Raw genomic sequence first — 14,146 nt, forward strand, 5'->3', positions numbered from 1 at the left:
GCTTGTGTCGCGTAAGTTTCGTCGGTACGAAGTTACGGAAAATAAGTTAATTAAAAAACGGAAACGTAACAATACATTTGGTCGAAAATAAAGTCTGATAATGAACAGTAGAGCCACGGCAACAATTGTAAACATATTTAATAAATGTTTAGGAATTAAATATATTCCATCTTCAGAAAATCTATCAAAATAACAAATTGAACACCCTTTAGTATAATTACTAACATAAAAAGGCAATGAATATTGTTAGGAAATTATAAAACGTTCAATTAAAAAGAAGGGAGAAAGAACTATTTGTATAAAGCAAGGGGGAACGAGTTTGAATTTATATTGAGGCTTGGATTTTTGTTCATAATATGCAGACGATCTGTTGATAAAAGAAAGTCTACATATTATGAACCAAAATCCAAGCCTCAATAGAAATTCAAACTCGTTCCACCTTGCTTTATTCAAATAGTTATTTCACTTTTTTAAATTGAATGTTTTATAATTTCCTAACAATATTCACTGTATTTTTATATTAGTAATTATACTGAGGTTGTTCAATCATTGTTGATGCTCAGACAGATTTTACCTGGTGGCGGCCGCCTCCTCTCAGGGTAGCCGTCCCTAAGTTAGCAGTGAAAGAATACAGGGCAGGTACTATTTACCGCTAAGTTTTGGGCTACTCTTTTACCAAGGAGTAGTGGGATTGACTGTCACATTATAACGTACCTACAAGTGAAAGAGCGAGCATATTCGATGACAGGGATATGAGCCCGTGACTCACAAATTGTAAATCGAGCGCCCTAATCACCACGCCATGCTAGGCCCTTATGTATGTCTATATATATATATATATATATATATATACATGTGACGATTATGAACACTTGTCTCATTTAAAAAATAATAATTTTGAAGTATAATTCATCATATATGTTTTTCAGAACCATATATAAAGCTTTATTTCATAATTTTCTCTATTTTATACTAAGCACAAAATAAACCATATACTTTCAATAAAAATTTGAGAACAATTCGCAAAAAAATATAAATATATTTTAATCTATACTGCTGACTGCTCTGCCATCTACTGAAAGTATAAAACATAAGTTATCTCACGTGTTGAGATTTATATAGTGAGACTAGTGTAACTTGTGAGCTGATTTTTGTGTATCTATCTAAGGACTTTTGTGTAATTGTAAGTTTTTGTTTATATGTAAATTATTGTTATATTTTGCTGTCTTAAATTTTAAGAACAATTTTATCTACATGATAATTTTGTTCTTCATGATAGGCTAACTGCGAAATTCACAGGTTTCGTTATGTTTTAATCTCGAAATCGAATCTTAGGACTAACCATCAACGCTTGCAGTTGCACTGCAGTTAAACTTAAAGTAGTAGAAGTTTAGAAAATATATTTATATAAAGTGAGCATATTTTCATCTACGAAATAAAATGTACTATACTGCTATATTTTGGGCTTTTCAAAAGCTTAGACTAGAGTAATCAAAGGACCCAATTGTCGTAATCAGCATGACGCGCATACATACATATATATATATATATATATATTAGAGTGTAGATTCCCCAGTCAAATATTACAGAGTGCGATAAGATAGCGATTACATTTTGAGGACAGATAGCGCACGAAACAAAGTACGTTGCATTTAATAGGCACTGGTATTCAAGTTATATATTAGAGTATATACTGGAATCATTGATCATTATGTTTAGGTGAAACTGAAAATGTATTTTTAAACTTTTAAATATCAAAGGATGATAAAAGGCCATTTGGCCCAACTAGGTTATTCCATTTTCTATCGCTGCCCTACTCCAAACTATATAAAATTAAAAAAACCCTTTTCGTGTAATTTTATATCCAATGTTCACTAAGATATTTATTCATTCTCCTCATAAAGCACCTTAAGGCTTAAGTGTTGCAGCTTCTAACCTAAATGAAGGCAAATTATACCATTAGCCAACTACATTATTAGAAAAGTAACACTGTCTTAAGTGGTGATATTGTGTCCAAATTTCTTATATAATGGTCTTGTATCCTCTTATCTTACAAGTTGGAAATGTTTTGAGAATCATCTAGATTTACAGATTCCAAACTGTCAGAAATCTCAGTCATATACCGTAGTCCCACTCATCAGTGAAAATGTTTGGTTCTCATATTTAGTAATGACTTAGGATTTCAGAAATTTGAGCAAAAACTTCATGCGTATGACTGGAGGCTAGTGTCTTTTACATTAGTAAGGTTTTACATCATTTACCTGAAGACTAAAAATGTAACACAAAAGCATATGTTTTTAAGGAGAGAAAATTCACCTTTTTTTTTTTTCTTCTTCTACCATTGTAACATGATAAAACTTGTCAACCAATTCATTCATTAATTGTGTACTTGTAAGATCTAGAAAATTATGATGTAATCATATAACTTTTACAGGTTACAGTTGTTTTAATATACTAATCATCAGGATAACAAATTCCTATGTAGTAATGGAATGTTTTTTGTAAGGTACAACAGGTTTCAATGAATTACTTCTATGAGTGTTATTTCAAATAAAGCATTGCAACTTTGAACAGTCAGATCTCTGGAAAGTTCTCACAAGGAGGTTCTTTATCTTACAAAATTAGTTTCTAAATGCTATTATAACTATCTTTACTAAAAATTAAATTTAAAATGCTATGTCTCACCTTGTTAAGTGTTACTTATCAGATAACTGACTTAATTACAGTATTATTTCAGTGGGAAAAAGCTCTGATTTGTAACTATTTTGTCACACTTGAGAAGAAATATTCATAGAAACTTTAAAAGCATGTTTTGCAAGGTTAAGTATTCAATTCATAAGGTTTAAAAGCAAATTTTACACATGTATGTTATATTTAGAAAATGAAAAATGCTAAATTTTGTTTCACATGAACACTAAAGTGAAATGCTTGACTTATTCTTACAGATTTTTTGCTTCTGTCATCATGCCTAGTGTCAGTGTAGATGGTCAATGTATGTGTAAGAGACACGGTGCATGATTTCTTTGCTTAAGTTAAGCCTAGTTCAAAATTCAGACTTTAAATTTGCTTTTCTTTCGTATATACTATCCAGTTTGAAAACTTATCCATCACACTGACCACATTTAATATTTTCTCAAGCATTTCTTTATTTATCTTTGTATATACATAGGACCTCATTGAATAAAACCTAATAACTAAGCTTACTATTTTTTAAATTAAGGTTAGTGGAAATGCCAATAGGAAAACACAATATTTGGTTTATATCTACTCTAGGTATGAAATAATATTGAACCCTTACAATACAATAGTTGTGAGCCTTCTATTTCAAAATACAGTGGTCATTCTAATATTAGTACCCTGAATTTTTAAACTCCTTTTTTTTAAATAAAAAGATAAATTTAGCTCAAGTTGTATCTTCTCTTTCTTTGTGGTATGTGGCCTACAACAAAAGGAAACCATAGAGTTAGAAAGTAGCAAGGTATTAGATTTAAAAGGAAGAAAAGGGAAGTAAATCTCTTCTTGCAAAGAAAAAAAAATGAACTCTAGGTTGTACAGGGCTGTAAATAGAGGGTATTGCATCACAATTCAAGACACAATATTTTAACTGAGATGCAAATTTATTTTTCTGATAACACTAATTAGTGAAGCAATAATTCCAAGGCCCCCTAGCATAGCTAAGAACTTTAAAGGCTGCATTTGTAATGTCGATAATATTCTGTTAAAATCAGAGATATTTACTGGAAACTTCTACCAGTGTAAAACAGAGAACTTGCTAGGTGCTTCATAGATTCAGGGCACAGGTCATTAGGCATGGGAATTTTTGGCATTTCAGTACGATATCAATCATGGTTTCCTGTTCTGTTATTTAAACACATCAACTGGGGATTTGGGGCATGGGCCCTTTGTGCCAGCATCTAGCGACACCTCTGGTGTAAAGTATTAAATTCTATGGAATATGCTCCTTGAACATTCTGTTCCTTCTTGTTAATACAGATTAGTAGTTGCCATGTGTTGAATTACTTTTAGACACATTTTTGTAATGAAATAATTACATGTTTATAATAAGTATACTTCTTTTGGTGTATTTTGTAACCCATATAACATTAGAATATACAAGGTGACGGGAGATCATTCAGTTCAGTAACAGTAAGGTCAGCCATAAAAATCACCAACTGAAACAAGCACTAAATATAAAGGTAATTTCATACAACCACCAGAAAAAGTTCTAGTTAATCTTAATTAACAGCATACTCCATGTCAGCAGATAAAAATTATTTTCCAAATTTAATAGAGAAGTAGGTTTAACAAGAAACAAGTCTGGATGTAGATTTCTAAAGAATGTATTTATTGTTCCATGTGTTAAAGTTTACAACGATATCATTCCACTACTTAGAAAAACATCCCATTGTTCAATTATATAAACCACACACAATTTTACTAATTCAGATTTCAGTTGGAGAAAGCAAACACACACACATATATAGTTTCAAACTCTTTTTGCCACTTTGTTGGAGAAAATCTAACATTTGTTATATATCTTTTCCACATAATCGGATGTTTTACAACAACAACATTGTTAGTAAGTAATTTTAAAGTTACTGTTGTTCATTGCACCTCAAGTTGTCTGTTTATTTTGTGTAATCATGCTAATGTTTCGTAAATAAAATTATGTATCTTAAAATATACTTTCTGAAATATGTTCTGGAACTTTCCATTCCAACTTCTGCATCTGCAAAATTTTGAAAGCTAATAACTAAAAGCAAGGGAATCCAGTTTTTACAAAAAAATATCATTAGGAGTAAAATATCTAAGAAAGGTAAAAATAAATGATGTCTTATTTCAATAAGTTGTTTTGCTACTTGAAAGACATTTTGTTTGGTTTGTTTTGGATCATTTTGTTAAAAGAGTTTTATAACCACAAATTCAAATCTGGAAAATAGTTGTAAATATATAAAACCCTTTTTGCAGAGATGTTTAAAACATTCATATTTGACATTGCTATTGACTTTAATATATTTCTTTGTTTTTTTTCTCTCTCTCTCTATTATTATATATTTGGTTTTAGGTGAATTGTAGCGAACAAAATGGCAGCACAGTTCTTCACAAACATTGGTAAACTTGGTTTAGGCCTGGCTATTGCTGGAGGTGTAGTTAATACAGCTCTTTATAATGGTAAGTCAATTGAATGTTTTCAAACAGGTTTGTGGCAGTTGGGACTTCATTTTATAACTTCTTTTATGAAATTTGTTTAGATATACCTTTATTCTGGGACAGACTGAGACTAGTTGGACTCCCAGGCAGTGAATATTCTTGGGCCCTTTGAAATTGATCTTAGATTCTAACTGGAGAAAAAATTGTACAAACTTTTTACCCTTTCAATAAAAACAAAAGTGACCGACTCGGAAATTATGAGTCCCAGTTATAATCACTAACTTATATTTTATGCAGTTTCTATTTTTTTCTAGAACTGTTGTCCATATGTGCATCATAAGCTAATTATTGTGGTTTCTTTGTGATTTTCCCATAAATAAATATAAATCAATAAATTCTTAATTTTTCATTCTTTTTTTTTTCTAATTAAATAATTTTTGATTACTTGAAATGCATAATATAAAAAAAAAACAAATATTTGGCAAAATCTAAATTGTTAATTAAGAATATGCCAGAAACAGTAATTGTTTTTATGCATGGTTGTTTTGGTTGTTTTTTATTCACCACAGTAAATTTGTATTTATATTTTTGTAGGATTTGAAGAATTGTTTTGATAATTAGAAAAATCATTTTTTGGGGGTAAAAAATGTACTAACAAGGTACTTTTAAAATTCGTTTGTGGTAAGTTTTTTAAGCTGAACAGTTTGTGTTATTTCTTTATACTAAAACAACAAAATATATATTACATACTTTTATGTAGTACTATAAGATTTTCAGTTTGTTTGGGTTTTCTAAAATTCTCAGCTTTACAGTATAGTATTTGATTTAGTAAAGGGGTAGAAATAGAATGGAACAAAAATTCACTACCTAGCTGTTAAAAATTCTGTTTGATCAGTCATGTTTTAGACCCCCATGGTCATGTGTCCTGGGTTATATTATTAACTTTTTATTCAGTCTTAAATCCTACTGAACACAGATATGTTTTCTAAATTTACATAACTTTTCTCTGCCACAAATTTGATAGAAAAAGGAAGAACAAGAACATAGCACTCAAATATTTATTTATGTTTCATAGTTATTACTGTAATTACTGCATGATATTGGTATTAAAGTGTTTAATTTTTGAATATGTAGTGGATGGAGGACATAGGGCAGTTATTTTTGATCGCTTCAGTGGAGTGAAGAATTACGTTGTTGGTGAAGGCACACATTTTCTTATCCCATGGGTCCAGAAACCTATTATTTATGACATTCGTGCCAAGCCAAGAAATGTCCCTGTAATTACTGGAAGCAAAGGTAATGTTGCCGTGAGATACTTTTTACATGTTAAGGCTGTGTTTTATGTATGATATATAAAACTAATTAATAATTGCAACAAGTACTATTACTGTACTAAGCTTGCAGCTTATATCCATAAAAGTGAATTGTGTAATAGCCTTTTTGGAATGAGTTGTATGATGGTAGCGTATCATCTAAGGTATGAAGATAATGTATTAAATTTCAATTAGAATGTTTAGGAATTTTCTTTACAAATATAAGAAGAGTTTGAAGTTGAATATTAATGGGTGTCAGGTTTTATTAGGGCCAGGATTCTGTACAGTAGATGTCTGTGACTTGTTGGCAATAAATTTGAACAATGAATTGACAACACACAATCTACTTGTTTTAAAAAATGATATATTCAAAACAAGTCAAATGCATGTACAAAAAGTTGTTACACTATTGGTTATTACAGTTGTATCCAGAGCTTTAAGTGATTGTCACTTTTTTGTCAAAGTTCACACAGGTGGGTTCAATTACTTTAGAACACCATTTGACAAGACAAATTATTCTCCTCTATCTCTGTTATTACAATATAGGCTGTGAAACTCACCTTAGAAATTGCCACTACACGTTCTTTATTATTAAATTCAAATAAATCAGTCATGTATATCTAACAATGGGAAAACTAGTATTTGGGATTTTGTGGTTTGAAATAATCTTTTAAAAAATAATGATATTGATGGATTTTTTCTTTTCAGTTTTTAATAGCAGCTAATTATTGTACAGTTCACTTCAATTTTAACTTCAGAGGGATGAATGTTGTAATACCAATTGTCCACCCACTAGGAGGAATGAGACTAAGATTGGAAATTCACAACTTATAGTTTCTTAAAAAATGTTATCTATTTTCACAGATTTGCAGAATGTGAATATTACTCTACGAATCCTCTTCAGACCAGTAGCTGATAACCTGCCTAAGATATACACTACTCTTGGTCTAGATTATGATGAAAGAGTTCTACCATCAATCACTAATGAAATTTTGAAAGCCGTGGTTGTGAGTATTTAACTATATCTATATATATGTTAAAAATGATCATATTGCTATTTAGTAACAAGAGCAATGAGAAAGATTGCATACCTCGCCCCTGCCGTTCCTTGTCGAGACTGTATGCAATTATATTGGATAATGTAAAATTTCAACTTCAACAACTCAAAAAATCCTGCTCAGATCCAGAATGATCCAAATAATTTTATCTGGTGTGATAAGGATTTTCAACTTTAATGTGCCCATGAAATTTTGTACAAGTCTGATCACACTTTACAAAGTTATTAACCCAAAAACCTTGAAAATGCTCTACTCCCCCCCCCCCCATTATAAAAGGTGTTTGAAGGTGATCCAGAATTTGGATCCAAACCAAATCTAGGGAGGGCTGTCCCATACTGACTTCCCATCTTGTGTAAAATTTTCGTTTACATTGATCTATTAGTTTTTGAGATACTTGCATGGAAACACAGTCACACACTCGGACCCAAATGTAGGGTGAGGGTAATATAAAAGCTAACAGTACATTTTCAGAAGGAAACCACATAACAGTTTTTCAGGCACTGCTAACTAATAAGTTCTATGGTTGTACGTATGGATAGTATGATAAAGTTGAGCTGTTAATAAGTGAGTGAAATTCCAAAATGTTTCTTCTAATTTTCAAATGCAAAAGTTGCCATTAAATACTGATGCAATTTTGAAAATTTATATATCCTTATTGTGATAGAAGAAAATATACAGAAAAAATTTACATGAAGGGTAGCACAAAATTTGTGTAGGTAGCAACAGCAATATCAGAACAGTGTAGCAGAAGCCTCAAAGTCAAAAGTATTGAATTTCCTACTGGTGATAATTAAATGCAGGCTGCTGAAATGCATTTTATGATGAAAATTACAGGCCTTAAGTTCACACTTAAGTATCCAATTGATAATAAAATAATGTTTTAACTTGCGTAGAAAAATATTTAGTTAGTTTTATAAATGTTTTATCTGAATAAAAATTCAATGACTTGAAATGGCTAAAATGCAAATTTGTTTGTTTGTTTTGTAACCCTAGATTACTGATTATGGAATTATGACAATTCTGAAATGTCTAATAAATGCTTCCTGTTATTACATTCATGTTTTGTTTTATGATTGGATAGAGCAGATTATAAAATATTTACATTAATGGAAAGGGTTTGAGCATTATATATAATTTCAAAGATATTGACTAGTTGAACAGAAGAATCTCATAGTAAGTTTAGAAAACAAAGGAACAAACCACAGTCTAGGAATGTTTTATACTTTCTTCAGACATTACTTTCATTCCTGTAAATGTTTTTTCATTAAAAAATGATGTAAATTGTTATTTGTTATTATTGTTAAGTTTGTTTTATTCAAATGACATAGGTAAGTAAAACAACTTATTTGTTGAAAAGAAAGTATATTTGTTACATATAAATTGATCTTGACCAAAAGTACTGTTAGCAGAAGTCACAATAACCAGCCTGACAAAGATAATGGGGATGCCATTTTGAAAACTTAGGTCACCAATAAATCTGTTTTTGCCATGTTTTGTATGATTTATAGCTGTAAGTGGTGACTACTGAAATTGACAAAATAGTGCCAAAAAGAAAGATGAATATTTGTCCAACTGAAACTTATTGGATATATAAATAAAATGGAACCTTGTGATCAGCAGTAAAAAAAAGAAATTCTAAAGTGAAGCATTTTTACTTTTTTTTTAAACAGAATTAACCCTGTCACTGCAGGTATCCTTTATTGCTCATGACACAAAGTTTTAGTGTCTTACATTCAAAATATTATTAAACAACTTTTTTTTTGTGTTATACCAATTAGTATAGCATAAAATCTTAGCTAATAATCCATATTTTAATAGTACATAAGTTTTAAGTTTTTAATTCTATAATGCAATATTTAAAAAAATGCTGAATTTCCCCATAGGACACATTTTCTCTAGGTATCTTCTCCTCTCTATTTTATCCACCACCCCTCCAAAGTGTACAAAATTAAGTGTAAATTACTATATAATCGTCGTTGCTCAGACAAACCATAATTTTTATAGCCTTTAGTTTTGTTACAGCGCTATCAAATAGAAAATCGGACCCTTCCTGCGAAACCCACCTGTCACATCCTCTCTTTCAGAATTTGTTAATGTTCTCTCTTATGTTTAATTATACATCATCTATAACCAATAAAAAGTCAAGGTTTTCATCTATCAAATGACGTATTGTGTAACGTTGTGTTCTGAAAAGGTAAGCATCAGTTTTACTCTTAGTACAAACTTCATTCCCATGGGAAAAGCCAAAAACATTTTGAGAGTTAGGGGAAATGGTTTACTTTTGGCCTGTTATTAGTCTGTGTTCTTTGGGGCATTATTTAATTAAATAGAAATTTAGTGCATTACTACCATTAGTATAAAAAAAAAAATAGTGTTAACTGTCATCGACAATCGACAGCAAGAAAAAAGAAGATTGGTAAGTACTGTATTTCTTGTTTATTCTTGATTTCTTATTATAAAAGTCATTAAAATGTAAAAATAGGGATCTCTTTAGCTTAGGTAAAATAACTAATAATATAATCAAAATTTTTCATGAGGCACACACACAAGCTGCTTGTAGTAGCTTGTGGGTAATGCAGTTCGATAGTGTAACATGAGCTGCATGTTCCCTGACTTACAATTTATAATCTTGACACGTTCAAAGGGCAATCAAATGGGCAATAAAATTTAATTATAAATAGATGTATACTGTTATGAGTTTAAAGCTACTTAGGATAAACAAATGTAGTTTCATGTTACAATTTGAAGTCATTCTAAAAAGAAAAAAGGGTAATTTAGATTTATTTAGATTTTTTTTTTTTTGTGGTTACAAAGTTGTTCAATTTCACTGATCTTGTACAGAGATAGGGTAGTGAAAACAACGTAAAATATAAAATTTTACTGAAAAAAAAACGTTGAAATGTATTTAAAAGGCTTATAGGATTATACAAAGGTAATTTGAGATGAGGAAAAGTATTTTTAATTTTAACATGAAAAATAATTTTCACACGGAATATTCAAAACAAATACTCAATATATTCATGGACAAATCTTTATTTCATTTTATTAAAAATATTGTACTAAAAAATATTATTTTTTGTATGTGAAAAATTTATAATGTTAACTGAAAGACTGCCAAATTTTGTGAAGATATACACACTGTTGAAAGTTAGAAGTATTAAATAAGAGGTCATTTAGTCGGTCAAATTGACCAAGTCCTTGTTGAGAGAGGTAATAAGTCAAATTATATGATTTTTTTTTTAATGCTGAAACTGGATATCAATTATTAAGTATGTGGTATGTTTAATGCTATTTGGTGAATGGAAAAATCGGGGAATATCAGTGACACTTCCCTAGTCCATAAAGAATTGAACTCAACCAATTCTAACTTGTACAAGTCCTTGTACTACCCCTTTGGAATGAGTGGGGTTCCACTTAATGAAGGCATGACAAAGAAATGGCCTGTTGAAGAAGCATATTATGGTAATCCTTGTTTAAGGTAGAGAAATTAGCACAAGTATTTGACCTTTCCACATTAGGCATACAATGGATGTTTCTAACTAACTGCAGAATACCTGCTTGGATAAAGATATATTCTTTTGTAGTTATGGAAAGGTAAAATATTTTCAATCTTCACAAACTCACTAGTACAACGTAGGTAAGCAGAATGCTTTCAACCAGTACTATTTTCATAGCACTTTTGATTAGTTAAGAATTTGAAGTATGCATCAGTCATTATTTTTAAAATAAGTCATTCCATACAATTTTTATTCATTAATACCACATGATATTTTTTAATGCTTTATCTTATTTCTAAAACTTCAACTGAATGGAGCTTATGAAATAGGTCTATACCATTATATAGGAAACTATGTAAGCCCTCTAGGGTGCTTGTTCATCATACTCTTAAAATTCATACAGCCCATCTCTTAGTGTTTGTTGAAAATTGTAATATCCCCTCTTTTTTTTTTCTTTTCTGTGAAGTAAAAGTGCTGTTTTTTTATGTGTAGAAACAACATTGATATAATACTTGTGATAACTTACACTTCATTAGAAAGAAACAGGAATGTATACAGTGTTGAAATATTAATTCAATAATTTTGCCAAAATAAAGTTTTAAAAAATTAACAGAGGTTCGTAAGTGTTGTAGAAACCTAGAATTTTAACTGTTTCTCCTTGTCAGGTTAGTATTTCATTATAGTACTATTATTGGTAACAAATTTATTGAAACTAATTAGGTGGTGTATTTCTCACTAGGCCCAGTTTGATGCGAGTGAAATGATCACTCAGAGAGAAGTGGTATCGCAGAAAGTATGTGAAGAATTGACTGACAGGGCAGCCCAGTTTGGGCTGATTTTGGACGACATTTCTATCGTAAGCCTTGTTTCATTACCTTCATGCTTTGATCCTTGTATAATTAAATTATATAGAAATAGACAAAACAAGCTCACCCACCTCTATTTTTTCTTACGGGCACTTGTTATATAAATTAAACAAGTTTCATAAACCCATAGATCATCATACACATGGTATTTGTCACAGGTACTAAGAGAACATTTCAGGCCGCTAAAACAATATATTCTAAAATATCTCACCATGAGCTCGGTGGGATTTAATTTTTGTAATTTTTTCTCCTCAGTCAATTTCTACGTCAAGGTAATTAAATAAGTTTCATAAACCCATAGATCATCATACACATGGTATTTGTCACAGGTACTAATAGAACATTTCAGGCCGCTAAAACAATATATTCTAAAATATCTCACCATGAGCTCGGTGGGATTTAATTTTTGTAATTTTTTCTCCTCAGTCAATTTCTACGTCAAGGTATTTGAGGAGTTCCACTAATATTTTAATTGGGAAGGCTAAAATATCACGTTATATTAGGTGTGAATGTTTAATGATAAATTACGGTAGAAATTATGTAAAAAAGTTAAACATTAGGTTTATTAAGTAATTTGTATATTTGCGTGTTCAGCATTGAAAATGTAAGGTAATAAATTCCACTCATTCATTACAGACCCATCTATCATTTGGAAAAGAATTTACTCATGCTGTTGAGTTGAAGCAAGTGGCTCAGCAAGAGGCTGAGAGGGCACGTTTTCTTGTAGAAAAGGTAACTTATTCTACTATAATATTGTAATTGCATGTACAGGTTATGAACACTTAAATGTTTTTAACATATGTAAATTTTGGAAAGCATGATATCTTTGATAGAGCTGAACTGTGATCTCAGATTATAAATGGAAATGAAGTAAATGAATAATACTTTCAAATTAAATGTGCTACAATGTTCTCTTCATCTGATCTCTTACGTTTGTATAATATTGTTCTATTTTGTAAATAATATTCAGTAATGCTTATTGATTAACAATGTAAGATATTTTTTTTTACTAGAATTAGGATAGATTTTGTTTCTCAAATTTTGATAATGAAGTTATTTAATGTTCAAAATGTGCAATTATAAAAGTATTTTTAAACATGACTAATACGTTAAATAGTATTGGTGTGACTAGTATTTTTTGTGTATGCATGTAATTTGCATTTCTAACATAAAAATTTGTAAGTAAGGTGTGCAAAATATTTTTAAACCAAACAGAGGAACAGAAATACTGCCACATTTTTTAGAGCAATCACTAGTTAGTGTGTAGGATATTCCAGTGTTTTCTGTATTATTTATTTAGGCATTCAGTAATTACAGAATTTGTTCTGGTGTAAATAGTATTTTAATTTGTTTTTCTATTAATTTAGGCTGAACAACAGAAGCGTGCTGCAGTGATATCTGCAGAAGGTGACACTGAAGCTGCATCCCTGCTTGCCAAATCTTTTGGATCGGCAGGCGAAGGATTGGTTGAGTTACGAAGACTGGAAGCAGCAGAAGATATTGCCTACCAGTTATCAAGGTCAAGAAATGTTATATACCTGCCACCAGGACAGCAAACTTTGTTAAGTTTGCCACAGTAAAGTATTAAGTGTAGTTGTTAAAAATTTTGTAATTTCAGTCTTGTTGGTGTGCCATACAACAGTTGTACACGCACTGAGATATTTTCTTATAAATAGAAAATTGTGTATAAGGTGGTATACCAAACAAGACAGAGAGAAGTTCAACAAATTAATTGCCTTTATATCTTTGCAGTTGCCACTGTAACATTAGTAGTAGGTGTTTGTACTTGATAAAAGTATTATATTTTCTCCTAAACCTGTAGATTCATCCTAATTCTTCCTCGCTACTGTACTGAGATCATTTGTGTTATGAAATAAAATAAGTGTATGCTCTGATCAGTCTTTGTCAGTTGTAATGCAGAACATGGGAAATCAGTTTGTTATTACTTCATAGTGTCAGTAATAACATGTATTACAGTCAGTTTTGTTCAGTTATTTTTCTGTGTGAAATAACATCAGCAGTCTATAAATTTGCTACTAGTAACAAAGTAACTAGTAAATCTCTTTCCGTGAACTTTTACACATTCACACTGCAATTAGGTTACTGTGGTACTTTGTCAAAAGTCAGATCGTAAAATTATTTGCATTAGTTTACTTAACTTTTCTCAAAACTATACTAAGTTGTTTGTTTACAGTTTACAGATGAGAATATAATCTTATAAGCAATACACAACAATAACATAAGGAATTTAACTGTTATAT

At 30.4% G+C, this 14,146-nt stretch overlaps 1 protein-coding gene across 1 annotated transcript; it reads left to right on the top strand.

Annotated features, from left to right (window-relative positions):
• The first annotated feature begins 1,076 nt into the window (after nt 1-1,076).
• LOC106465407 (protein l(2)37Cc-like) lies at nt 1,077-13,783 on the top strand. Its single transcript, XM_013925634.2, has 7 exons — nt 1,077-1,183; nt 5,066-5,172; nt 6,286-6,447; nt 7,329-7,471; nt 11,759-11,875; nt 12,522-12,617; nt 13,253-13,783. The coding sequence occupies exons 2-7, from the start codon at nt 5,085-5,087 to the stop codon at nt 13,463-13,465; spliced, it is 819 nt and encodes a 272-aa protein (XP_013781088.1). The 5' UTR covers nt 1,077-1,183; nt 5,066-5,084; the 3' UTR covers nt 13,466-13,783.
• The last annotated feature ends 363 nt before the right edge of the window (nt 13,784-14,146 follow it).

The sequence above is a fragment of the Limulus polyphemus genome, unplaced genomic scaffold, assembly GCF_000517525.1.
Source record: "Limulus polyphemus unplaced genomic scaffold, Limulus_polyphemus-2.1.2 Scaffold1933, whole genome shotgun sequence".
In the NCBI taxonomy this organism is placed as follows: Eukaryota; Metazoa; Arthropoda; class Merostomata; order Xiphosura; family Limulidae; genus Limulus; species Limulus polyphemus.

Bases quoted from the DNA above. Each gene is read 5' to 3' on its own strand.
- LOC106465407 (XM_013925634.2), top strand. From the start codon at position 5,085: ATGGCAGCACAGTTCTTCACAAACATTGGTAAACTTGGTTTAGGCCTG. The intron at 6,448-7,328 runs GTAATGTTGCCG...CTATTTTCACAG, and splicing joins TGTAATTACTGGAAGCAAAG to ATTTGCAGAATGTGAATATT. The intron at 7,472-11,758 runs GTGAGTATTTAA...ATTTCTCACTAG, and splicing joins AAATTTTGAAAGCCGTGGTT to GCCCAGTTTGATGCGAGTGA.